Source organism: Hoplias malabaricus, chromosome 15, assembly GCF_029633855.1.
Source record: "Hoplias malabaricus isolate fHopMal1 chromosome 15, fHopMal1.hap1, whole genome shotgun sequence".
NCBI lineage: Eukaryota > Metazoa > Chordata > Actinopteri > Characiformes > Erythrinidae > Hoplias > Hoplias malabaricus.
The window spans coordinates 30,021,323-30,046,229 of NC_089814.1; the positions used below are offsets into that span (position 1 = coordinate 30,021,323).

The following is a 24,907-nucleotide window of genomic DNA, read 5'->3' on the forward strand; positions in this document are numbered from 1 at the left end:
CATACAACGTTCAATTTTATGACGACGAAAAGAATTCACACCCATTTAAAAACAACGACAACAACAAAAAAACCTAGAAAAACAAGCGCTACACAATTCATGACCTTGATGTAATGCTTCTGATGTTGTATGGTATTCTACTAGATAATTTAGCATGGGATATTTAAGTAGCTAGTACTGTGTGTGTACTCCCCAAGTGTAAAATTTCACTTTTTTTTGTCACAGTAGGAAGGCTGTATTTCATTGCTAAGTGCTCTGTTATAGATCTCTTGGTGATTATTCTTAAGCGAAATTCTGCAGTGTATCCTACTGAAACTAACAGTTACTTGATCCTATTAGCAGTGTCTATATTTGTAGTTCACATATATGCCTGTTCAAATACAATATCTTGACAGTTGTTCTATTTATGTTTCAATGTTGTGCTGGGTTTATATTTTTGACTTCTATTTCTTTCTTTCGTTTTTTGTTTTTGTTTTGTTTTGTTTTGTTATTTTTAGAGGCACAACTAGTGGGAAAATAGCTTGGTTTATTGAGCCTTGTTAATGTACAGATTGTGAAGTAGGCTTAAAATCAGTTGTGATTGACTTTTGAACATGTGTCTGCTTGTGCTATTGTGCCTCTCTTTCTTTCTCAGTTTGTATTACCCTTAATAATGTCACTGCATTGTATCAGCCCGGAGTTGGTACCACAATTTTGCTTGTAACCATGATAGTCTAATACTATTATTGATTTTAATATCAGAAATAAATATTAGAAACCCTAATGTTGGTGTGCGTGGTCTTTAATGCCATTTATGTTAGAATTAATAAGAGAAAGTGGGGTATAATGTAGAGTGGATATTTTATGAGGTTAACAACTTCAACATAGCATTGTATATTACCGGGTTCAAATTGAGTTTCAAAATGTTTCCAGAGAAACACCTTGGGCAAAAAAAACAATAATAAATGACAATTCTGCAATTTAACACACATTAGCACACAATTTAGACATGTCGCAATAGCCATTTTGTGATAAATTTAGTGTCACTGAAATTTTAGTGTCATTCATTCATTCATTGTCTGTAAGCGCTTATCCAGTTCAGGGTTGCGGTGGGTCCAGAGCCTACCTGGAATCATTGGGCGCAAGGCGGGAATACACCCTGGAGGGGGCGCCAGTCCGTCACAGGACAACACAGACACGCGCACATTCACTCATACACCCACACCTACGGACACTTTTGAGTCACCAATCCACCTACCAATGTGTGTTTTTGGACTGTGGGAGGAAACCGGAGCGCCAGGAGGAAACCCACGCAGACACAGGGAGAACACACCACACTCCTCAGACAGTCACCCGAAGGAAACCCACCCAGACACAGGGAAAACACACCACACTCCTCACAGACAGTCACCCGGAGGAAAATATTCAGACCTTAGAATTGGAATATAAATTCATGTTTACATATCACTAATAAATAAAACCTACAGACCATAGTCTACCTGGTCCTCTGTATACTTTCTTATCCCCATTTCACCCTGCTCTATAATTGTCAGGACCCCTACAGGACCCCTACAGGACCACCACATGTATGATTTGGGAGGTTTGTCACTCTCAACACTGCAGTGACATTGATGTGATGGTGATGTGTTAGTGTGCGTTGTTCTGGTATGAGTGGATCAGACACAGAAGTGCTACTGGAGTTTTAAACCCTTCAGTATCACTGCTGGACTGAAAATAGTCCACCAACCAAAAATATCTTGAGTCCACTGATAAAAGAATAGAGGAAGACCGACACAAGCTGAACTAGGTGTGTCTAACTGAGTAGACGGTGAATGGACACAGTGTGCTAAAACTGGAGCAGCACTGCTGTGTCTCATTCACTTGCCACCAACCAAATCATACCTGCTCTGGGTTGGGCTAACAAAGTATGCTGAGCAACAGACGAACTGTAGTCAGTATTATATGTGCTTTTACGGTTAGTGGAGCTCATGAAACAGACAATAAGCATAGAGACATGTAGGTCATTTTATTTTTTGACTGATTGGTGATAGGTTAAAATGAGTTGGCCAAGACCAACATGTGTTAGACCAATCTCAATTTACACTGACGGTAAAGAAACGTGGGTTTCAAAGCAGGTCAAAATGTGCATGTACTTAATGTGAAAATTACTATCAAACCCATGACTTTCCAATTCTCCATTCCCCTATCCCCTCTCCCTCTCCCTCTCACTTTTCCTCCTATTCTCCAGTGCATGCTTACTCACTCTCCCCCTCTCTTCCTCCTATTCTCCAGTGCACTCTCTCTCTCTTTCCATCTCTGTTCTGCCTGCAGTCATGCATTTCATTGTCAGCATGACACAGCACACTTCCACCTACATTCCAGCCCAGTCCACTATTAAATCAAATCAATAGTTATGAGCCTAGATCACCTTCACCGTATTCTCCCAAAGGGACAATGTTTTCTTCTGTGTTCAGGGTAGATTTTACTCTATACCAATCAGCCACAAGATTAAAACCACTGACAGGTGACGTGAATAACATCAATTATCTTGTTACTATGGCACCGGTCAAGGGGTTGCATACATTACACAGCAAGTGAACAGCATGAAGGGAGAGCATATGTCTGAGCAACTTTGGCAAAGGGCAGACTTTTGATAGCCATGGTGTCAGGGACGGGTTCATATAGCCCCAAGGTTCACTGATTCAAGCAGGATCGAAAGCAAAACAGTCTGGTTGATCTCAGAGTTCTTAGAGCACACAAAGCATCACTGCTTTCTACCTTTGTGGGCTGTAGGTCCATAGTGACTCCTTCGCTTGGGCACCATTTAATTTCTCCTTCCAAAGACCAGTTTTAGTCAGTACTAACCAAAGCATACAAGTGACACCCAACAAAATCTGCTGTTTTGGAGATGACCAAAATATTACGACAATAATAATTTAACCATGGTCAAAGATACTCAGATCCTTATTTTTCCTGCTTCTAACACATTTAAAAATATACTGCTGCCTAATATATTCTGTGTATCTGTTAGCTACGAAGTCCTGCAGATTTAAAAGTGTCTTGTCTTCTCTGAAAATGATTTATATTATGCTATCAGTTGGTGTGATTCATTGTGATGATTCATTGACCTGTTATAGGGAGAGCAGAACCCCTGTCTTTGCTACTCCAGGCTCAGCACTGCAGAAACTGGAGGAGGGTAGGAAATCACCACTGAATACATCTGCAGTGGTTTTTGTGATCCAAATTTAATCCTACAACACAAGTACCTCTCCAGTGAAAATCAAGGGTATTTTTTTAACGTTGTTAACCTTGTTAGAGGATATATCATTCGGTCCACTCCATGCTAAGCATTTCTGCTTTGAATTTGTAGTGTTCCCAAGTTCTAAATATACAGATTCAGACAGCTACTGTCAATATGTAGGGGCTTTCAAGCTGCAGGGGAAAATGGAGAGATTTGTGAGCTTAGAGACAGAGAATAGACTATTTTAATAGGGGAGGGGGGTGATTAGCTCTTGCCCCTCACTGCCGTTGTATGCTTAGCTGAACCTATGTGTGCCTTTAGGTCCTTCACACCTTTATTTACTACACAAAACATGGGAATTTCTTTTTTAATTCACCCGAGAACCTACATTTACGTTTCTGCATAGCTGCTCAAAATGAGGGTAGGTACATGACCTTTGTCTGACGTAAACAATGACTACTGACGTGCAGACTGACCAATTAAATGTTTAGAGAAGGTTATCGACCAATAACGACGGTAGCGCTACAGTCAGACCGTCCAATCAGACCGCCCCCTTCTCACTCAAGCGAACCAATCGGAGTAGGGGAAGGCGGGACTAGTTTGTGAACGAAACGCTTCTCGAAATTCTCTAGTAAGCTCTAGAAAAACAAAATCCCGGACATTTGTGAAATTCCGCCCGGACATTTTTTTTAAGTCTTAAAAAGAGGACATGTCCGGGTAAAAGAGGACGTCTGGTCACGCTAATTTTAAAGACAATTCTTTTACCTTTAAAATATACATACACACATTTAATGAACAGAGGTGGGTTTTAAGGATATAATTAATGACCAGAGGGTGACTTTAAATATAGACAACATAACAAACATAGGATACAGGATTTCTCATTGGTGGTAATTTCTTACCCTCCTCCAAAAGTTATAGGACAGTTTCTCAAGTGTTGAGCCTGGCGAAGGCTCTATTCTCCCTATCACAGCTCTGTGGACCGTCACAGTGATTTGGAAGCTGTAAATTTCAGATAAAAACACAAGTGTTCCTTCAAGCTCAAGGTACTTCAGGCCTGTCCAATAATAAAAGAGCTGAGGAACATTCCAGTTGGACAATCCTCAGCTTTGGGCTGCAGTTATATGGCTGACCCCTGCAGGGTCACTGCTGGTTTTGGATAAATAATACAAAATAAAATTATATTGCACACACAATGCAAATAATTAGATGAAATGAACCATTTTCCCTCAAACCACTGTGCATTTATGTAGCTATGTCTCAGCTGCTGTTTACCACAAACATTTTAAAATAAGGGGACAAACTACGAAATGGACCCTGCGGGAGGGGGTGCTTTTCCGTTTAATTTTATTTGTTTCATTGCATTCCTCTGTAGTGAACCACTACCAAACCTTAGAGATTCCCACAGTTCAGAAACTAGAGCTAATATATTTTTTATATATGTTTCAGTCGCTGAATCTGCGAGTTGTATGAAGAGATGCGCGTTTTAGTGATGGGAATTTCGGCTCTTTTTGGGGAGCCGGCTCTTTTCTTTCGGCTCCTAAATGGCTCTTTGTTTTACCACTTATTTCCACTGGTACAGAACAATATTTCCTACAATTTACATGAATATATGGACAAAATATTATTGTTCAATATTAAAAATAATAAATAGTGTTGCAATGGCCAATTGTTTTTATGGCTGTCTTGTAATAACTCACTGATTGCACTCACACATTAAATTGTATTTAAACACCTTAATAAAAAAAATCACTTGTAAACTCTGAAGTATAGCCAATGGAACCCAAAAGGTAGGTATTACAAAAGAGCTTATTAAATTAAATAATCATCAATTTCTGGGTAATAAAATAAACAAATACTCTGCAAGGTGCAAAACAGCAGCATTCAACGGTAGTGATTAAAACAACCACAACTCTCAACAAACATTTAACTGATTTAACATTTTCTTCAACTATTTTTTGGAAGGCAGATTGGCATTCAGGAAAACCAAGTGTCTCAGCTCGGAGGGTTGGAGCTTGCTTGTTGTTTTCCGATTGATTGAATAACATGCCTTAGAAAAAAAATGGCTCGGTCTTAGACGGGAACCGGCTCTCATCGTTCACTTACAAGAGCCGGCTCTTTGAACCGGTTCGTTCGCGACCGACACATCACTAGCGCGTTTCCTTTCGGACCTTTTGCTCACCGTACCACAACAAACATGGCGTCGTCCCTCGACGTTCACGTCAGAATATGTGGCCAAGAGATTGTTAAATATGATTTAGAAATTAAGGCTGTAATTCAGGTGAGCTGCAAACACCCCTCTTACGTTGTATTATTTATTTTCTTCTGAAATAGACCGAGCAGTTAAACGTCGGAGCGATATGTTTAGAAACGTAACGTCGGTAGTCACAGTCAGCGGTTGCTATGATTTTTGGGTTTCGTAGTTTAGTAGCTAACTAGCTAGCTAGTTATGAAGAGTTGCTTTTAATTCAGCCGCCTGCATTCTTTTCTTTCCTTCATTATCCATCCACTCTTTTCCAAACTAGGACATACGAGAATGTTCTGGACCTCAGAGTATGCTCCAAGAGTTCAACTCTTCAGTGAAAGTAAAGTTCTGTCGGTTAAGACAGAGAATTCAGGTGATAAATTTATACATTAGCCAAAAATCTAAATAAAATTATTAAACAAGATTTGGGTTAGAATGTTGTCTATTTATTAAGTGATTCACGCTCTTTTAAATGCTTAGAAGAAAAAACACGCATACCAAGCACTGTAATAAAGGTTAATAATAATGTGTGAAAAGATATTCATATAGCCTGTCAGTATGAAAGAAACATATTGTTTTGGCAGGATATGGAGCAAATGGCTAAAGAACAAGACAGAGAGTGTGATGTAAATGCCATTATGGCTGAAACAGAAGCTCATCGCAAACAGATGTTAAGGTGAGACCACTGCAATTTTTTTTTGTTTTTGTTTTTTTTAAATATCTGTTCTTAACATATTTTGTAATCTAACCGTATAAAAGTTGTCTTCCCATTGCTGTACCAGTAACCTGACGGCATGGAGGAAAGCCAACTTGGCTTGTAAGCTGGCCATCGATAACCGAGAAAAAGATGAACTTTTTCATGGCTGTGATCCCTCAGTGAAACAAAGGTAAATTATATTAGTAATGCCACATAATGAATTATAACAAAGGCAAAGACCTTGGAAAGTCTGTTACGTAAAGAAAATGCAGCTTCTCTCTGGTTTGTTCAGAAGTAATGTGTCTTTTAAGGAGGAATGGTATGTGGAATTGTATGTCTGAATTTCAATATGTCTGTAAGTTTTTATTCACTGTTTTAACTACCACAGAACCTCATTTGTGACTTCAGTTGTTTAGTTGAGGGCGGCACGGTGGCGCAGCAGGTAGGTGTCGCAGTCACACAGCTCCAGGGGCCTGGAGGTTCTGGGTTCGTTTCCCGCTCTGGGTGACTGTCTGTGTGGAGTGTGGTGTGTTATCCCTGTGTCTGTGTGGGTTTCCTCCGGGTGCTCCGGTTTCCTCACACAGTCCAAAAACACACGTTGGTGTACGCTAACATACTTAAAGGGATACATTCTGATTCTGAAATGTTGGCACTCTGAGTGCCTCCCAGTCAATCACATAAGGATGGAACTAACTGTGGGATAATGATATTTATATTTATTCACATGCTGTGAAGAAAAATAGTTCCAAGCTCTGCTGCTAAGCAACGCCACACTGTCAAGAGACGTGGCCTTGAGTGGTATCACTACATTACTAACACTTAAAAGACTGAGGCATACGTTTGTTCATCTAGGGCTCAAATGGTGTGACACATCACCCCATCCCCTATGAGATACTGATGGCTTTTATGTTTGTTTACATCATCATTAAAGCGCAACATATTTCCCTCCATTTGCATTTGTTGAAATGATGAATGACAGGGGGTACAGCTGCCTGTTTCCCTCATTGCTTTCGTCTGTTAAGACGGGACTTAATGTCAAACAACAACTGTAAGTAAAGTAGTTTTTTCTTAGGATTGCGTAATTAATTAAAATGGAGACATGTAGTCCTTGTTTAGAGTAGCTTTTGAAGTTGCAGGATCCAAAGCATGATCCTGGGTGCTCATTTTTTCCTGGTTTTTAGATCACAACGCTGCTGGATGGTGTGAATTTTCTTCTCATTATTTCAGCATAACTGGATTTTTTGCTTTTTTTTTTTATTTTATTTTCCTCACTACTCTCAGAAATTCTGCATGCTAACTCTGCTGTTGATGTTGCACAGCTCCATCCAAAGTTAAAGCCTGTATATGTGGTGAATGTGTCAGTTAATATCGGCCTGCTTATTATTTTTATGTTGTTACATTTTTGCAGTCCCTGGGGGTTTGATGAGAATGTTTGTTAGGTGGAACTGCAGCACGCTCCGCTGTGACAAATATAGAAACGGCGTACGGATGATTTTGTTGACTGCAGTGGGAGTACTTTGATTTTTGTCGTTGTTCACTTGCATTGTTTTGGTCTGTGTACCAGTTTCTGGAGAGTTTACCATCTGCAGAATGCCTCTCAGACAGCCACTTTAGAGAGGTTGTATCTGATCGTAACAGATACACACAGATAATGGATTTTCTGGATGGCCTGTGTTTGAAAGATGTGTTGCAAATTGATAACATTGAAGCACATAAGTTTAGTTGTCTAGAATCAAAGAGTAAATATCATTATTAGTTTTTTTTAGCGAAAGATGCAACAGGCAAAGTCATCCTCTGCTTTGGAACCTGGAACAGCTTGCCAACATTAGAAGGGAGCATTCGGGTTCTGAGCACACTCTGAGCCAAGCAGTGGAATTACGTTTATCAGTGAGAGGATATGAGATATGGTGTATACAGTGTCTTTTGTTTTTGTCGTCTCTCCTGAGATTTATGACCAAGGCTTATAATGCAGACTCCGCTCACAAACAAAACAAATGTTTTGAGTTCTGAGTGCAGATGGTACCTCCTACAGAGATCATAATAATGTAATATAGGCTAAATATGGCAGTAAAGAGACAGTCCTCAAGCCATTTTCCAAGCCAAACTGATTACAAAAATATTATTTAAGATAATAACATGGTGGTAAAATATATTTAACTTTAATTTTGGGAACTGAGGCCATTGAGTTTTGAGTGGTGAATTCTGAAGGTTTCATTTCTGCATTAAAAGAACATTAAGGTAGCATTTTGTACCTTAAACGTACAGCTTCAAAATCATTGAGACACTCCACTGATCTGTCATTGTAAGTGTGTCTGTTTAGCACCACAGAAAGTGCACTATTTAATTATATATAAACCCAACACATGTATTTATAAATTAAACTGTATTTGTACACATTTTGCAGACTGTGAGACACAGGTTGGGATGTATTTATTTGTAAATAAATTTTTTTTATTTGTGACTTTAAAAAGTCTAGTTCAGCAAAGTCCATAAACGTTCACGTATATTGATCTTCAACAGTCTGTGCCAGCTCTTTATTCAGGCAACACTGTGGGAGTCATATGTCAGTGCTGCTGGAAGTATAAGATAAGTGGTTGGCTCTGAGACAAACAACCTTTCCAAATCAAATGCTACTTCATTTATTTAATGTTATTATTGATTCTAGTTATACAGAGAGGGAATCTGCAGTTTTTTTTGGTAGCTGATATGTCTATATCTGAGTCCTAGTCAGGAAGACACCAAGGGACGGGATCAAGATGAGTATTTGTTATTTGTTTTACCTGAGTGTTTTAAAAAAAAATATAACATGATTGCCATACTGTTTTTTTAAAGATAATCAGCTATATCTGCATTTGCTAGCTTTTGTTTACATTATGACAAACTAAATATGAATGAAGGGCGGCACGGTGGTGCAGCAGGTAGTGTTGCAGTCACACAGCTCCAGGGTGGAGGTTGTGGGTTTGATTCCCACTCCGGGTGACTGTCTGTGAGGAGTGTGGTGTGTTCTCCCAGTGTTTGCGTGGGTTTCCTCTGGGTGACTATCTGTGAGGAGTGTGGTGTGTTCTCCCTGTGTCTGCGTGGGTTTCCTCCGGGTGATTATCTGTGAGGAGTGTGGTGTGTTCTCCCAGTGGCTGCGTGGGTTTCCTCCGGGTGACTATCTGTGAGGAGTGTGGTGTGTTCTCCCTGTGTCTGCGTGCGTTTCCTCCGGGTGACTATCTGTGAGGAGTGTGGTGTGTTCTCCCTGTGTGGGTTTCCTCCGGGTGACTATCTGTGAGGAGTGTGGTGTGTTCTCCCAGTGTCTGCGTGGGTTTCCTTTGGGTGACTGTCTGTGAGGAGTGTGGTGTGTTCTCCCTGTGTCTGCGTGGGTTTCCTCCGGGTGCTCCATTTTACTCCCACAGTCCAAAAACATATGTTGGTAGGTGGATTGGCGACTCAAAAAGTGTCCATAGGTATGAGTGAATGTGTGTCTGTGTTGCCCTGTGAAGGACTGGCGCCCCCTCCAGGGTGTATTCCTGCCTTGCACCCAATGATTCCAGGTAGGCTCTGGACCCACCACGACCCTGAGCAGGATATGGGTTACAGATAATGAATGAATTTGAATGAGGGTTGTTTTCACTCATTGCATTGAGGCAAGTACATGTAAATAAAGAGCGGTTAACAACACATTCCTTGGTACATAATGGGTCTGAAAAAACATCAAAACCTTTTACAACTGACTTGGTAAGCAGTGAAAAGCCACTGTAGAATTGTATGTCAGTAGCTGCCTTTCAGAGAAAAAAGGACAACTATTTTTATATGGGAACTAACTATTTATATAAATATAACTAAACATTTATATTTATAAATATTTATGTGTACATTCACAGTCATCGTCTGCCTGATGATACTATATACCGTACGTTAAGGTGGTGGTATAATTAATGATTAAATATTAAGTTTATAAGGATTTTCCTTAATTTGGCTCCAAACAGCATTGGCTAGACATAACATCTGTGTAGGAAGTCAAGTGTGTAATGTTCATGACTAATGACTAATAGTCATAGACCAAGGGCTGCAGTCCTGTGGGGGGCAGTGTGGACTGTGAACAGAAAAAACTTTCTGTCTATGGAGAGAGAGAAAAAAATGTTAAACTTAAAAAAAAAAAAAAAGAAGGTGATTAGCTTTAACCTTTATTTTGTTGTTTTAGAAACGCATTTATTGTCCAGAAAAAATGTTTTTATTGCCTAATTCTTTTTCAAAATCCCTGAGATTGACTGTATGAATCTGAACATTTATTTTTTGGTTGTAGGAAAACCGCTAAAGAAAACCTAGTGCAAACATCTAGCAACATCACAGAGGATTTGTTGAGCATAAGCCGCATGATGGCCCAACAAGTCAAACAGAGTCAGGAGACAATTGGCACTCTGGGTAAGAGAACGTTTTTATGTGTCTGAACAGACCTGTTTTAATTAATCTGTTTTAAAACTCTTACAAACCTAGTATAATGCAGGGTTGAAACACTATATTGCCAAAAGTATTCACTCATCTGCCTTCGCACGCCTATGAATTCAAGTGACATCCCGTATTTAATCCATATGGTGTAATATGATGTCGGCCCACCGTTTGCAAAGATAACAGCTTCAACTCTTCAGGGGGAGGAGGGTTTTGGAGTGTGTTTATCAGAATTTTTGACCATTCTTCCAGAAGTGCTTTGTTGAGGTCAGACCCTGATGTATCTGAAGCTTTGTAAAATGACCATGCGCCTCCGCATCCACTGACCTTGCTCTGTCATTTTTTTAACATGGCCTTCCACTTTGTGGCCGAGTTGCTGTTGTTCCTAATCATTTCCACTTTGTTATAATACCACTGACAGTTGGCTGTGGAATAGTTAGATGCAAGGAAATGTCATGACTGGACTTCATAGGTTGCATCCTATCACAGTATCATGCTGGAATGCTTGTTTTAATACACCTGTGACCATGGAAGTGATTGGAACACCTGAATTTAATGATTTGGATGGGTAAGCTATTGGCAATATAGTGTGTGTGACACTCTGGGTAAAACATTTAATCCACAGATTTGACCTTTTATCTATCACATATTTGGATGTTTTAAAAATCAAGACTTCAAATATACTGTACATGAAATTCCTGCTGTTGAAAACAGAAAATAAAATATAATGAAAGCTAGAAAAGTAACAAATGACTACTTATTGGGGTTTTAGGTACAAAATCTGTTTCTGGAAAAGTTGGGATATTTTTGGAAAATTCAATAAAAACATAAATCTGATTTGTTAATTCCCTTGAAATGTATTAAACTGAAACAAACTTGCTTTTGTTTTCTAAATATAAATATATGTCATCCTTAGGGTATCATGATTGGTGTAAAAGAGCATCCACAAAAGGCTTAGTCTTTGTTAGCAAATTCAGGCAAAAATAAATAAATAATGATAATTTCTCATTTCACCAAGAAAGACTGCAAAGAATTTAGGCCCTTCATCATTGAAAGGTCATTATATTGGGGAAAGATTCTGGGAATTCACAGAAGTCTCCTTATGTGTAGGACAAGGCCTGAAACCACTGCTGAATCTTTGTAAACATCAAACTTTTAGAATGCATTATAGTGAAATCCGCTCTGGAGACCTATAAATAAATAAATATATTTATTAATTAAAAAATTGTCACTTAACACAGTCTGCTGTTGCATTGAGAAATGGAACGTGAAACACACTCAAACATGTAGAGAGCCATACATGAAATCTTTGAAGAAACCCCATGAACCTGAGCTCATATCACATGGTCCACTTACTCTGTGATTATCATCCAATACACGTTGCTTGTATATTTTATAAGGATTACATAACCATGTTAGATACAATCAGGGATCCTAATCATTAGATCAAAAAGAAAATGTAGAGAAAAAGAGGTAATTATTAAACTATCCTCAACATTACTCAATGCTCAAGAATATGGTGCTTTTCAGGAGTGAAGTGTAAGTATCTGGTAGAATGTCCTGGTAGGTGCCAAAGCTATCATTTGTCTTGATATGAGGGTGCATCAGTGAAAGAAATGCCTCTGTCCCAGGTTTTTTATTGAGTGTGTAAAGGCCAATAAATAAACGTTGTGTTCACAGTAATCCCTCGCTAATTCGCGGTTCATTTTTCGCGGATTCGCTACTTCCCGTTTTTTTTTCAATGGGGGCTTATGGCCGCTATATCGCGGATATTGAGGGAAAATCTAGGAAAACTGTGAAAGACGTGTAAATTAAAAGTATTTTTTATTATTATTATTACACTAGTATTAGACTAGGTCTGTAGGTGACAAAATAAATCATTTACAAGTATTTCTTACGTACAGTACGTGTATTGTTCATGTCCACATCTGAGTGAAATTTACTGACGCTAAATCACAGCTTAGGAATGACTCTATTAAAGAAACTGGTGGGATATCACATGTAGTTCCAGCTGAAAAACATTATAGAATGACTGTTTAATGCAAAGGGTGGGTTGTTAACAGTAACAAGGAGGGTTTTAAAAGTCCAAATACTCGTTAAATACATTAAAAAATATCTTTCCTCTACTTCGCGGAAATTCGTTTTTCGTGGGTGGTCTTGGAGCGCATCCCCCGCGAAAAACGAGGGTTCACTGTATTTACAAAATACATTTAAGAGATTTTTGATCGCAGTGTGATTACTTTGTTAAAAGAAAGGTTAAAACAATTAAATAAAGGTTGAATAGATTCCTGATTTTATTGAATTTTACAAAACATATTTTTTTTGGAAATGGTTTTGACTTATATATGAATTTCTTAGTAACTACTACAAAATTGTCTTACCCATATGTGATTGAGTTCTGAGATTTGTGCAATATATTGATGCTGAATTCTTCTTCTCCTATGTCTCTAGTGATTGTCTTATGTGATTGGATAAAACCTGAACTTTTACTTATTGTGTCTTAATTATTATTTCTCGTTTATTAGCTAAGAGCAATCCCTCAAAATAGTAAATTCACAAGTGCCCCTGAAGTGCCAAAAAGTGACACTCTGGAAAGTTGTATGTTTAAATCTATTGGCAGGCAGATGTGGCTAACTTCTTTAAACTTGTCCTATTTACTGTGTTTATAGCTACCTCGTCCAGGACGGTACAGGAAGCAAATGAAGAATTTAAGGCGATGACGTCGACTATTAGCTTGGGGAGAAAACTCATCCTGAAATACAACCGTCGTGAACTGACTGACAAACTGCTAATCTTTCTGGCGCTTGCTCTGTTTTTTGCCACTGTGCTTTACATCCTGAAAAAGAGGCTGTTCCCTTTCATTTAGAGGGAAAGGGAACGATCTGGTTTCCTGCCTTTTTTAAAATATACCTGAACTCGCTGTGCGGAGAGAGTTGGCATGGACTTCCACATGACCTGGGGTTTTATCTTTCCTCTATAAGAAGGTGTATTTGTATGTATCTGGGACAGGTTCTAGTCACTGCGTTTTGCTTTCAAAAAACCCTCAAAGCAGTGTGAGGTCATCCTTTCCATCTGACATCTTATGCCTTTCCTGTGCTGCACTGATGGTGTCAGCTGTCATGCAATCATTGTTGTTTAACAGGCAGTATGGCATTCCTGAATTATTTTTAGTGCTTAAGCTATGTTTAGGTTTCTGTTGGATAGTGACAGAGTGAGTTTTCTGAGAATGTTATAAACATTAACACTGATGGCTATAGGCATGAGCTGCACAATAAGAATACAGCATACTAGTAAAGACTCATCAGTGTCACGGCTGAAGGGCAAGCAAAGCCCAGGCATCTCTGCCCTCTACAGCTTTCACCAGCTCCTCCTTCCCGGGGATCCCCAGCAGTCTCAGGCTCGCCAGGAAAATATAATCTCTCCAGCAGGTCCTAGGTCTACCCTGGGACCTCTTTCCAGTTGGCCTTGCCTGCTACGCCTCCAGCGGGAGGCATCCAGGAGGCAAAAAGTAACCAGCATAATTTTGATCAATTGATTTCATAACCATATTGATACATTGCCCACATTTATAGTCATCTGCAACTGTGACTGGTCAAGATGCTCACAGCATGCACTAACTGCTTTTTCCATTGCATGGTACTTACTCGACTTGACTTGGCTCACCATGGTTCTGTGCTCTTTTCCTTTGCCTGGTGAAATGCAGCTGGTGACATTGCAAAACTGCATCTCTGACAGGAGCCGTTGGCTTTGTAATCACAACAAATGCAGTGGTAACTTACAAGTGCTGTTTCCTCTGTGCATTTGCATGCTAGTTTTGTTGTTTGGGACCGAACACGGCTCGGCGCCCCGTTCAGTCAGTTCAGTAGAGTTCTGTTCTGTTCCATGTTGAACGTCAACATGGATTTTTTTAATCAGCCACAAATTCAAAAGGAGCATTTGAACCTCTTTAAAATGACCACTGTGTAATCAGACAATCTGTCTGCTGAAGCTTTGCACACTATGCGCCTCAGCATCCACTGACTTTGCTGTCATTTTACGCGGCCTTCCACTTTGTGGCCGAGTTGCTGTCGTTTCTAATCACTTCCACTTTGTTATACCACTGAGAGTGGGCTGTGGAATAGTTAGTAGAACTGAATCAATTAAAACTGTAAAATATTAGAGCTGTATTCAATGTAGAACTGAAATAATTACTGTGCAGCCGTTGTTCGAAAGGAATTTGGGAGGCATTTAAAAGGATGCTTTTAAGGGACAGTACATGAAGTGATGGCAATTTACTACAGTGTTGTTTCATTTTTAAATGGTGATTGAAGCCTCATAGTATTGAGGATATTTGTCACAGTTTAACCCTGTGAGAGCCTACTGTGATGAAATCTGTAGTTCAGGGTGTTGAAATGAGTTCCTAAAGTTTGATGTTATTCCTCATGATTTCTATGGAACCATGGGCCTGGAATGTAGTGTGATTACCCTGCTCTAGATATTATTCTTGGTAAAGTCCAAAGCTTCTTGTTTTTGTGCCTTTGAACTCCAATACTTAAGTGCTCTCTTGCGCCACACAGGCAGCTCTGTGTAAACTGTGTATGTTTGTTCTTCCAAACATAAGACACCATTTTGCAGACTTGTGAAACTAAGGGTTTTGAGTTAGCTTGAAATTTACTTGATCAGTTCTTGACTTACAAACTGTTTACAGTGTTCTTGTTTATGGAGGAACAGGCCTCATTTTGGAAAGGAATAGTAGAAACACAATCGGAATTTTTGCTACGTTGCACTGTTATTCTTAGCTTACTTAATAATGGGAGAAAGAGTTTGTTTGTATTAGTATCTACACCCCTACCAGTGTTAGCAACATTGCTGCTACCATCTCTAAGTTTATCAGATGATGCCACTGGAGGGAGCTAATGCACTGCCTTTTCCATTTAACTCATTCTCTTGACAGTATCTTAATAGTTGGCCAGGCAACGGGCCTCATTTGCTCAGGAATTACTCACTATTTAGTAGAGGCTTGTATTTCAGCCTTAATTCAGAAAATGTCCAGACACTGTCTTAAAGGAAAACCTTTTTGCCTTTTGCTTGGTGTTTTAGCAGAGTTTAGAGTAACAGGTGTTTACAGTGTGCCCCTAGTACTGGTCAGCAGTAGGGATGTCAACCAGTACAACCTTTTTTGGACTGCCTTTACATCCAAAGATGTTTGAAATCCTTTTGCCTGTGATTTTATTGAATTAGTTTTAGTGATGTTTTATTTATTTCAAGCTTGTTACAAGTTTGATATTAAAATCAATGCAAATAATAAAACATGGCTTTTGTCTCAGTGTCTTTACATCTAACCCATCCATGGCAACATGCACTTGTGCACTAGGGGCAGCGAGCAGCTATCCCAGCACTCAGGGAGCAGTTGGGGGTTAAGTGTCTTGCTCAAGGGCACCTCAGCTATGAATATTGAGGAATGAGTCAGCACGCTTCCCTCACCCCTTTTTCCTGCCAAGGGATTCAATCATTCAGTCCCAAGCTTACACCTCTAACCTATAAGCCACTGCAACCCCCCCTTGGCCTAAGTTAGCTTTAGTCTTCAGGTGAATTTAATTTTCATCAGGAAATCTAGGCTTTAGTTCTGGCAAATCCAAAATAATACTCAAGAGATCGACTGACTCCACAAAACATCCTTGACTGAAAATATAATTTATTGTGTGAAAAACATGTTAAACGAATACAAGCGATTACTGTGAAGGCACCCAAAATTAAAGAAAAAGACCATAATTTCATTAATTCAATTATTCAACTTCCTGTTCAGGGTCATGGTGGGTCCAGAGCCTACCTGGAATCATTGGGTGCAACGGAGGAACACCAGGGCATCAGGCACTCACCCAGTCACTAAAACATTCTAAACCCATGGACAATTCCACACACTCACACAGCCAATGACAAGTCCCTTCCATACATGCAAGAAAATATCCATAACAGACATGTGAAGAGCCAACAATGTTCCAGAGTTCTCCATACATGAAAATGGCTATATCCTCACATCTGTGGACAATTTCACAGACACACCCAGTCTCCCTAACTCACTCATTTATAAAGACTTTTGAATAGCCAATCCATCAGGGCACCTGTAAAACACACACAGTGACCCAAGGTTGGTTTGAACCCACAACCCCTGAACCCTGTAACTGTGTGGCAGCAAAATCCACTGCAGCACCACCCTGCACTTAATTACTGAAATAAAAAACCTGTATAAATAAAACAAATGTAAGTAAAATAATTTTAACAGCACATTTAGTACGTCGTGTTGCACTTGACTTTCAAATGATGGTACAAGCCAAAAAGATCATGCATAACATTTTAAAAACTGAAATAAATAATAATAAAAAAAATTACATAAAATAGACCAAAGACTTCTGTACATTTAGCTTTTTGGTAATATGTCAGGACCAACACTAACATGCCTTCCACTCTATATATTATACAGTATGTTATAGGTGCATATAACAAGGTTGAGGTAGGTCTCAAGTAATCCTGTACTTGAAACGTTTTTTTCTGGCCTTAAGCTTAAGATATTTCTATTTAGGAATACATCAAACTTTTACACTGCTCAGCCAAAATATAAGTTACCTCCATGTTTCTACGCTCATTGCCCATTCTGTCAGCTTCACTGACCATACAGGAGCACTTGGTAATTCTACAATTACAGTCCACCGTAGTCAATCTGTTGCTCTGCATACTGTGTTGGTCAGGAATTCCACAAGACCTGGTACGAGCGAATCAGACACAGCAGTGCCTGCTTTGTGAAGGACCCGAATGGTGGCTAACAGTATGATGTGCAACAGATAGACAGTAGTCTGTAATTGTGAAATTACACTGTGCACATATGTAGAGCTGAGGTACAGTGATTTTATTATTCTGGCTGATTGGTGTATAATATAGTCAATGTTTTTCAGTATACATACATAATATAGAAAAGCAACACAAAAGCCTGATGTTTTTGGACTTTTTAAAAAGACATTAAAAAGTAAAATCTAAGTTTGATACCCTGATGATTTTCATACGCATTATGACCATCTGTGAGCAATCTTGAGTTAGGTGTCTTCGCTCTTTTGTTGTATTTAAAGCCGTACAGTGGATGCGCTTACATTTCTTTATGATTTCCTACTAAATGTTAGATCATTTGAGCCCCATCATGAGAATTTTGTGAAACAGTTTATGCTGGTGTGTGTAAAAACTAAAAAGGCGAATCAGAACATCGAAAGGAGTCGTCAGCTGTGTAGTTATCCCTATGTTCCTTGTTTCCAATCCTCACTTTTTTCTTTTAAACTAATGGAACTGTTAAAGTGGCATGACAAATCACAGTGCATTGAGCTTTCAGATGATTTCTACTGGATTTAATCCACACAAACGTATCTGGCATTAAAAGTGAGGCGAGTCTGTACAGGAAAAAAAAAAAAAAAGTGTAATAAAGAAAGAACACATTGTGCTCCTGAGAAACAGCACAAGTCATTTACTTTCATGACTTAGCACAACAGCCAGTTGTTCACTGTGTTCAAATGAGTTAAAGCAACGCTAGGTAGTATTTTTACCCTAAAACTACAGCTTCAAAATCATTGTGACGATTCACTGACCTGCAATACAAAGAACAGAGCCTCTTGTTGCTACTCCAGGCTCAGCAATGCAGAAACCACACTTTCCTGATTTCAGGAGTGTTATAAAAGGAGTGTTACACTCCGCAACTGTAGGGGGAGCCCTGGAGCAAAAATACCATATCGAACCGAGTGTTGATTTAAAGGTGTGTCTAGGGTGTTACCTTGCTTGAGAGTATGCCACTTTTAAATGTAGGTTATGCAATATCAGGAATGTAGCCTGTGCTTACCATAGCAGTGTAGTAATCTCAAAGAAATGGACTCCCTGTACATGATATTTTTGTGCCATAAACTCTAGTAGTAAAAAATAAAAAAAATAGCCCAGTAAACTTGGAACTGCTGTAGCCCTGGGCCCATTTTATCTTCTGTAGCACTGCTGTCTCTGAGTCTGAGAGAAGAGTGGGTGTTAAGTAGAAACTTACAAGCTTATTTTCTATATGAGCAAACTTCAGACAAACAGGGCTTCCTCTTTCACCTTCTTCGATTGGCTTTCAAAGACTTCCTGAGCACGGTTCCCTCAGTGTCTGTAGCTTTGTCCTGAGATCCTGAAGGCTGAGGATGGCCTCCATCTTCATCATCACCTCCAAGAGTCTGAACCTGCTCCCCGTTTGCTTCTGAGAATGGTTGGCTAGCAGGGGCCAGGGTGTTGGTACTGCCCCTATATGGGGTAGTGAAGGCAGGGCCAGGGGTAAAGGTGGATGTGTCTGCACGCTCCGCTTGGTCCAGGGAACAGAGGCTCAGACTGGCGCACAGAGCGCCCCAGTTCTGCTCACACTGAGAACGTATTCGTCTGGCAATAGCTGCGCGTACCTCGTCTCCACAGCCCAGGAGGATGTTAACCAGCTCCACATGAGGCCTGGTTGGAAAAAAGAAGAACTGCATTGCAGAATGTACAGCAAAAGTGGTTTGTTCTGTAATTACATTTGGATTTCCCTTACAAAAGTAATTAAACTAAATTAAACTAGTAAACGTAAACTAAAGAAAAAAACGGAGTATATTTACCAAGTGTACATTATACAACAAATATACTAATATCAATGTTGTAGTAGTAGAGTGCTTGGAAGTGTACTATTTTAATAATAGATAAAAATAGATAAGCCGTGTTTTTAATGTTTATTTTAGTAGAAAACTGCTGTTGTCATGGCTCTTCTTTGAGTAAAAGTGTTTCTATGTATGCAGTAAAACCCACCAGTGGACAGAGGCAAGTTGGACCTCAACGTACAAATCACATTATAACAGGTATGTTCTTTTAGTATATTATATACATTGCAGACGTTGTTCAAACGTAGGAAGAATATTGTCAATAAAATCAGCCAAACATTTAGTTAATGGTTTAATAGTGTTCCTCTCCTGTACTATTTACTCTCACCTATTCCACTCCAAACTTAAACTTGAGGCAGGAAATGTTATACTTTCTTAAATATTTAGGTCAAACTTGTGTAGCAGTATACTCCAAATGTACTTGTCAGGATACTTAATTATAACTGTGCTTTGTATATCACTGATAAATACATTAAAAAGTAAACTGAATGTATAGCAATAGCACATTTAAATAAACAATAAAAAGCATATATGTTTTGCCATTAAGGATTGATGAGTGCGTATTGAGACGTACAAGACTTTGCTACAGTCAGGTGTTCTTATTTTCCGTGCTGATTTGATTGACTGAATTCTCTTGGGTCCTGCAATATTGTTTGGTGCTATCCCCCCCCCCATTACCATGAATGGCAGGCACCCAGCAAAGAGGAGTGATAGTGGAAAAGGGCCTGGTAGTGACAAGTGATGTATAAATTGATCTCTTAGGAGGCAAAGTTACAAATAGGCAACTGGAGAGGGGTGAGATTACTGTGTGCATCAAGGCAGCCATGGGATTGAGCGCATGTCGCACCATTTACGACATCAAAGATAAATTGAAGATAATTAAAGAAACTGCAGCAAAATTTTGTTTGTGCAGATTAGATCATGGATAAACTGCTGGCAAAACAGATGCAAAGCCAGAACAACATGTTTTTATTTATGCATCCAGCACAAGTTTTTACTTTTTTTCACCATGTTTACTGTCTGTATGATTGTCCATGAAAAATACAATAACTAACATTCGTATATAGGGCAAGGAAGGCAGCTGCCCCTTTACCATAATTTCTTATTGAAAAATTATACAATGCAGTGTTTTATAGAGAATAATCCTCACATAAGAGAAATGACTGTATTAAGACATGGAAAAAAAAAGCTAAAAATGGTTATGAACAGATTACACCACTTAAATACCGACTACTACTTTTTTAGCTATAAATCCATGAATGCTGAATCAGAACTTGGAAGTAATTCATTCTGTAAAGCTGTGGCCCACACTGAAGTTACTTTTCTCTGTTGTGTTCTATTAGACTACCTACCCTTTAGGGAACAGGTCCTGAAAGTGGATCATCTCCACCATGACGTTCACATTCTCCCTCACCGCTTCACACAGGTTGTGTTTGACGTAGCACTCGCGCTGAAGCTGAAACACCATCTCCTTCACAGCTAGGCACTTGCGGCTCACGCAGCTGAATTTGTGGCGCAGCCCATGGGCCATGCACTTCAGGGTGTCCTTGATGAATGACTTCCCCTGTGGCGTTGCATAAGTAATTGGTCAACTTCATGCATGCTGAAACAGTGGCATTTGCAACTCAGGGACATTTGATCTAACGGTTATGTGGGTCTCATTTTTTTGGAGGTGTGTAGCTTTAAGTTTAGGTAAAATGTCAAGTAAAAATCACAATAGGAATTTAACTGACTACTAAGCCATGCTAAGACCTTTTGGTTCAAAGCACCAAGTGGTAAAACACAGAACAGAATAAAACTGAATGGTAATAGATTTACCAGAATACTAGGGTACTGTCAACTAAAAACCTCAAAGTATACATCTATTTATATTTTTGACATCAAACTGATGTTAGATTTGTGTATAATGCCAAACAATTCCAACCAGAGTGCAACAAATATTATGCAAAACACAGAGGAACAGACCAGCTGATTTTCTAACAGTGATGTTACTGAGCGTGTGTTCACGGATGAGATCATGACCCCAGAATGAATTTCAGATGCAAAACAAATTGTCTTCAGTTGCTGAACACAAAGAATAATAATAAATAAATGTGGTCTGTGCCAAATTTATGGCACATTTTAATGTCTATGTATTAATTTTTTTAATAAATTCCCTCACGTTCACTTACAAAGTTAACAAAAAAATTGTCCATATGTGCCCTAATTCTTAGAGTGTTTTACAGAAAGCAAAAACATTATTTTTTGAAGAGAAGTACATTTAAAAGGACCCTTGCAGTGAACATCTATTTCATTACTGTGTTAACAGGTCCATGTGGTGTGAATAACCAGTCAAGACAGAATAAGTCAAATAGTCAGGATTTCTTATGTCATAAAAATAAGGAACTAATCCTTTCAACTTGCAGGGAGAAATTTACAAGCACAAACGTTTAACACCTCAAAATGAAGCATAACATTACTCATTATTTGTCTGCCTCAACCCCATTGTTGTTTGTGTCTTCATTACGATGCCATTGTGGAAGCCAGAGAAGGCACTGTATGTTTATGTATGTAGCTAAATAACTAGCTTGTTTAAAGAAACACTAGGCAGTATTTGTACCTTTAAAATCATTGTGATTTTAAATAGTATACTATCAAGTTAATGTAGGGAATAGACATTTCAGACACAGTGCTGGAGAAAAATATTGCCCTTTAGTGAATTTGTTGTCAGAGATTTTTCAAAATACATGTTTTAACGTTACTTCCAACAGCAAATACATGCTAACGGTTGCTGTTGCTATGATACACTGCGGAATACACTGCGGAATAGAGCATTACCTGAGAGTCGAATTTTCCCGCGTGGTGCAGGAACGTCATGCAGATCTCGTACAGTCCCCGGATCTCGCAGGAGTTGTTATTGAAACACTCGAACATCCCGCAGCCCACATCTCCAGCATTCACCACGCAGTGCTGAATCTCCGCTAAAAATTACAGTCATGTCTTAATTATTCTTTCTCAAATCATTTCAAAAGTCAAGTATAACGCCAAAGCTCTGCTTGGTCTTCTTTTGGTCTGTTAGACTGGTGCGTTTTGGCGGGAAAACTCGCTGGTCCCATGTTAGCTTCTATGCTACATAATGTCGCTAATAACTGCAGGTTTGAGGGTGTAAAAAGCTTGGGGGAAACAATTAAACAGCGAACCTAAACATATGCGCATCCGAAAATATGGTTTAAATGTAAATTAATCATGTAAAATGAGTATTCACTTTTTGTTCAGAAAATTGACATCATTCAGTGTTTGGGTCCAACTTGTGGTTTCAAAATAACGTTTTAACTTAACATTTGAAAAAGAATGTTTAAATATAACATGGTGGAAACAAACAGGCTGTTGTGAGGCAAAAGTAGTTCCAAAACAGCATTGTATTTCTTTATATATATATTTTTACCTTTATTAACATTACACAAAGTATTAAATCTCATTCCGTTTGTCATTTAGGATAGGAAATAATCATAGCTTTGCTACATTTGTCTGGCGACGTCTGGTTCCATTGACAATCACTGAAGAAAACTTACTCTACACTGAAGCAGTTCACGTCAAACCACAGCAGCCAGAGAAATCCCCCTATAAAGTTTGGCTTAAGTCTATTGGCTGTAGGAGACGTTAAGAGCTTAAGGCGGTTTAGATATTAAGTCTCTGCTAAAGGATAGTCTATATGTAAATATGTGTAATTTACCTGTGTTCTGTAGAGTCAGGCGTCTCTTGTGGACGCCGAGCCTCTCCTGAGAGCTCTCATGAGGATCGCCCGTGGACTCGGTGGTGAATCCGTGCTGCGCTGTGATCAACAGAAGCAGCACTCCGATGGCCTTCACACACATGACTCTCCGCGATACAACACACACACGCGCACGCTCTCAAACAAGGCAGAGTAAAAGAGAGACCTCCTCGTGTCTCATAACCGCAGAGAGGACGATGCTCGCAGCTCTGCTGTCTTCGTGCTGTGTCCTCTCAGAGACCACCACCCTCCTCCTCCTGCTGTGAAAGAACCTCTGGTTATATGGTAAACCTCGCGTGTCACTTTTTGATGAAGGAGGCGAGCAGGTGCTGTCACTCGCGCGCGCTCCACCAATCACAGCACGCCGAGCGCGCGCAAACGTTCGTCATGGAGCGCGCCCCCGTCCGGAGGTGATATATAGGGCTCGCGTGGTCACGCGACCCCCTCTTAGAGGGGACGTTCTCAAACACTGAATGTGGCTTAATGTGCTAGGACAATGATTTGAGAACACCAAACCCCTCTCAGTATGGTTCATAAGTACTCTCTACTGAAATAAATAGAGTATAGATACTATGGTTTAAAAAAAGCGTGATTCATCCTTTCAGTCAATCAGATTCTGTGAGTGTTTCATCTTGGTCATGGTTGGGGTGATCCCGAGCCTACCCAGGATTACTGGGGGCAAAGCAGGAACACGCAGTGGACAAGGTGCCAGACCATCCCAGGGCATCACACAGTTACACACAAAGGTGGAGAGTTTCACACACACACACACACACTACTGTAAGACTGTGTGTGGCTGGATGAATGTGTGAAATTGTTTGAGCATGAATAACTGTGTGAGTTTAATATTGTTCACAGGTTTGTGTGTGAGGGATTGGGTGAGTGTGTGAAACTATCCCCAGTTGTGAGTGTGTAAGTGACTTAGTGAGTGTGTGAAATTGTCCACAGGTGTGAGTTGAAAGCTTTAAATGCTTTAAGTGCCAGTTTTTGTAACCTAACAAGCCTCTAATAATCAGTTTCTTATCAGTGTTCAGTTTCAGGCCACAAGATCCACTGCAGTCAGTGGTGGTCATGTTGGGAGATACCTGAACATTTATAATTAAGAGAAAAACCAAACAAACAGAGGGACTGCACTGCAATTGTGGAACCACTGTGGTATAAGGTAAGTGGACTAAAATGAACCCCAATCTTAATAAAATAACCAATGACAAAAAGACACTTGAGGGCGGCACTGTGGTGCAGCAGGTGGTGTCACAGTCACACAGCTCCAGGGACCTGGAGGTTGTGGGTTCGATTCCCGCTCTGGGTGACTGTCTGTGAGGAGTGTGGTGTGTTCTCTCTGTGTCTGCGTGAGTTTTCTCCGGGTGACTGTCTGTGAGGAGTGTGGTGTGTTCTCCCTGTGTCTGCGTGGGTTTCCTCCGGGTGACTGTGAGGAGTTGGTGTGTTCTCCCTGTGTCTGCGTGGGTTTCCTCCGGGTGACTGTCTGTGAGGAGTGTGGTGTGTTCTCCCTGTGTCTGCGTGGGTTTCCTCCAGGTGACTGTCTGTGAGGAGTGTGGTGTGTTCTCCCTGTGTCTGCGTGGGTTTCCTCCGGGTGACTGTCTGTGAGGAGTGTGGTGTGTTCTCCCTGTGTCTGCGTGGGTTTCCTCCGGGTGATTGTGAGGAGTTGGTGTGTTCTCTTTGTGTCTGTGTGGGTTTCCTCCGGGTGACTGTCTGTGAGGAGTGTGGTGTTTTCTCCCTGTGTCTGCGTGGGTTTCCTCTGGGTGACTGTCTGTGAGGAGTGTGGTGTGTTCTCCCTGTGTCTGCGTGGGTTTCCTCCGGGTGACTGTCTGTGAGGAGTGTGGTGTTTTCTCCCTCTGTCTGCGTGGGTTTCCTCCGGGTGACTGTGAGGAGTTGGTGT

The 24,907-nt window shown here is 39.9% G+C and overlaps 2 protein-coding genes across 2 annotated transcripts; one reads left to right on the top strand and one right to left on the bottom strand.

The window, feature by feature from the left end:
- The first annotated feature begins 5,376 nt into the window (after positions 1-5,376).
- Positions 5,377-15,866, top strand: bnip1b (BCL2 interacting protein 1b). Its single transcript, XM_066645211.1, has 6 exons — positions 5,377-5,501; positions 5,746-5,838; positions 6,050-6,141; positions 6,248-6,352; positions 10,451-10,569; positions 13,263-15,866. The coding sequence occupies exons 1-6, from the start codon at positions 5,418-5,420 to the stop codon at positions 13,457-13,459; spliced, it is 690 nt and encodes a 229-aa protein (XP_066501308.1). The 5' UTR covers positions 5,377-5,417; the 3' UTR covers positions 13,460-15,866.
- A 391-nt stretch (positions 15,867-16,257) lies between these two features.
- On the bottom strand, positions 16,258-23,281 carry stc2b (stanniocalcin 2b). Its single transcript, XM_066645210.1, has 4 exons — positions 22,972-23,281; positions 22,077-22,219; positions 20,612-20,823; positions 16,258-19,074 (listed from the first exon to the last, which is right to left on the bottom strand). The coding sequence occupies exons 1-4, from the start codon at positions 23,111-23,113 to the stop codon at positions 18,690-18,692; spliced, it is 882 nt and encodes a 293-aa protein (XP_066501307.1). The 5' UTR covers positions 23,114-23,281; the 3' UTR covers positions 16,258-18,689.
- Between the last annotated feature and the right edge of the window lie 1,626 nt (positions 23,282-24,907).

What these genes read in the sequence shown, in the direction of transcription:
- bnip1b (XM_066645211.1), top strand. Translation starts at nt 5,418, where the DNA reads ATGGCGTCGTCCCTCGACGTTCACGTCAGAATATGTGGCCAAGAGATT. An exon ending in AAATTAAGGCTGTAATTCAG is followed by an intron (nt 5,502 to 5,745) that starts GTGAGCTGCAAA and finishes TTTCCAAACTAG; the next exon opens with GACATACGAGAATGTTCTGG. An exon ending in CATCGCAAACAGATGTTAAG is followed by an intron (nt 6,142 to 6,247) that starts GTGAGACCACTG and finishes TTGCTGTACCAG; the next exon opens with TAACCTGACGGCATGGAGGA.
- stc2b (XM_066645210.1), bottom strand. Translation starts at nt 23,113, where the DNA reads ATGTGTGTGAAGGCCATCGGAGTGCTGCTTCTGTTGATCACAGCGCAG. An exon ending in CCTGACTCTACAGAACACAG is followed by an intron (nt 22,220 to 22,971) that starts GTAAATTACACA and finishes TGTAATTTTTAG; the next exon opens with CGGAGATTCAGCACTGCGTG. An exon ending in CAGGACCTGTTCCCTAAAGG is followed by an intron (nt 19,075 to 20,611) that starts GTAGGTAGTCTA and finishes TTTTCCAACCAG; the next exon opens with GCCTCATGTGGAGCTGGTTA.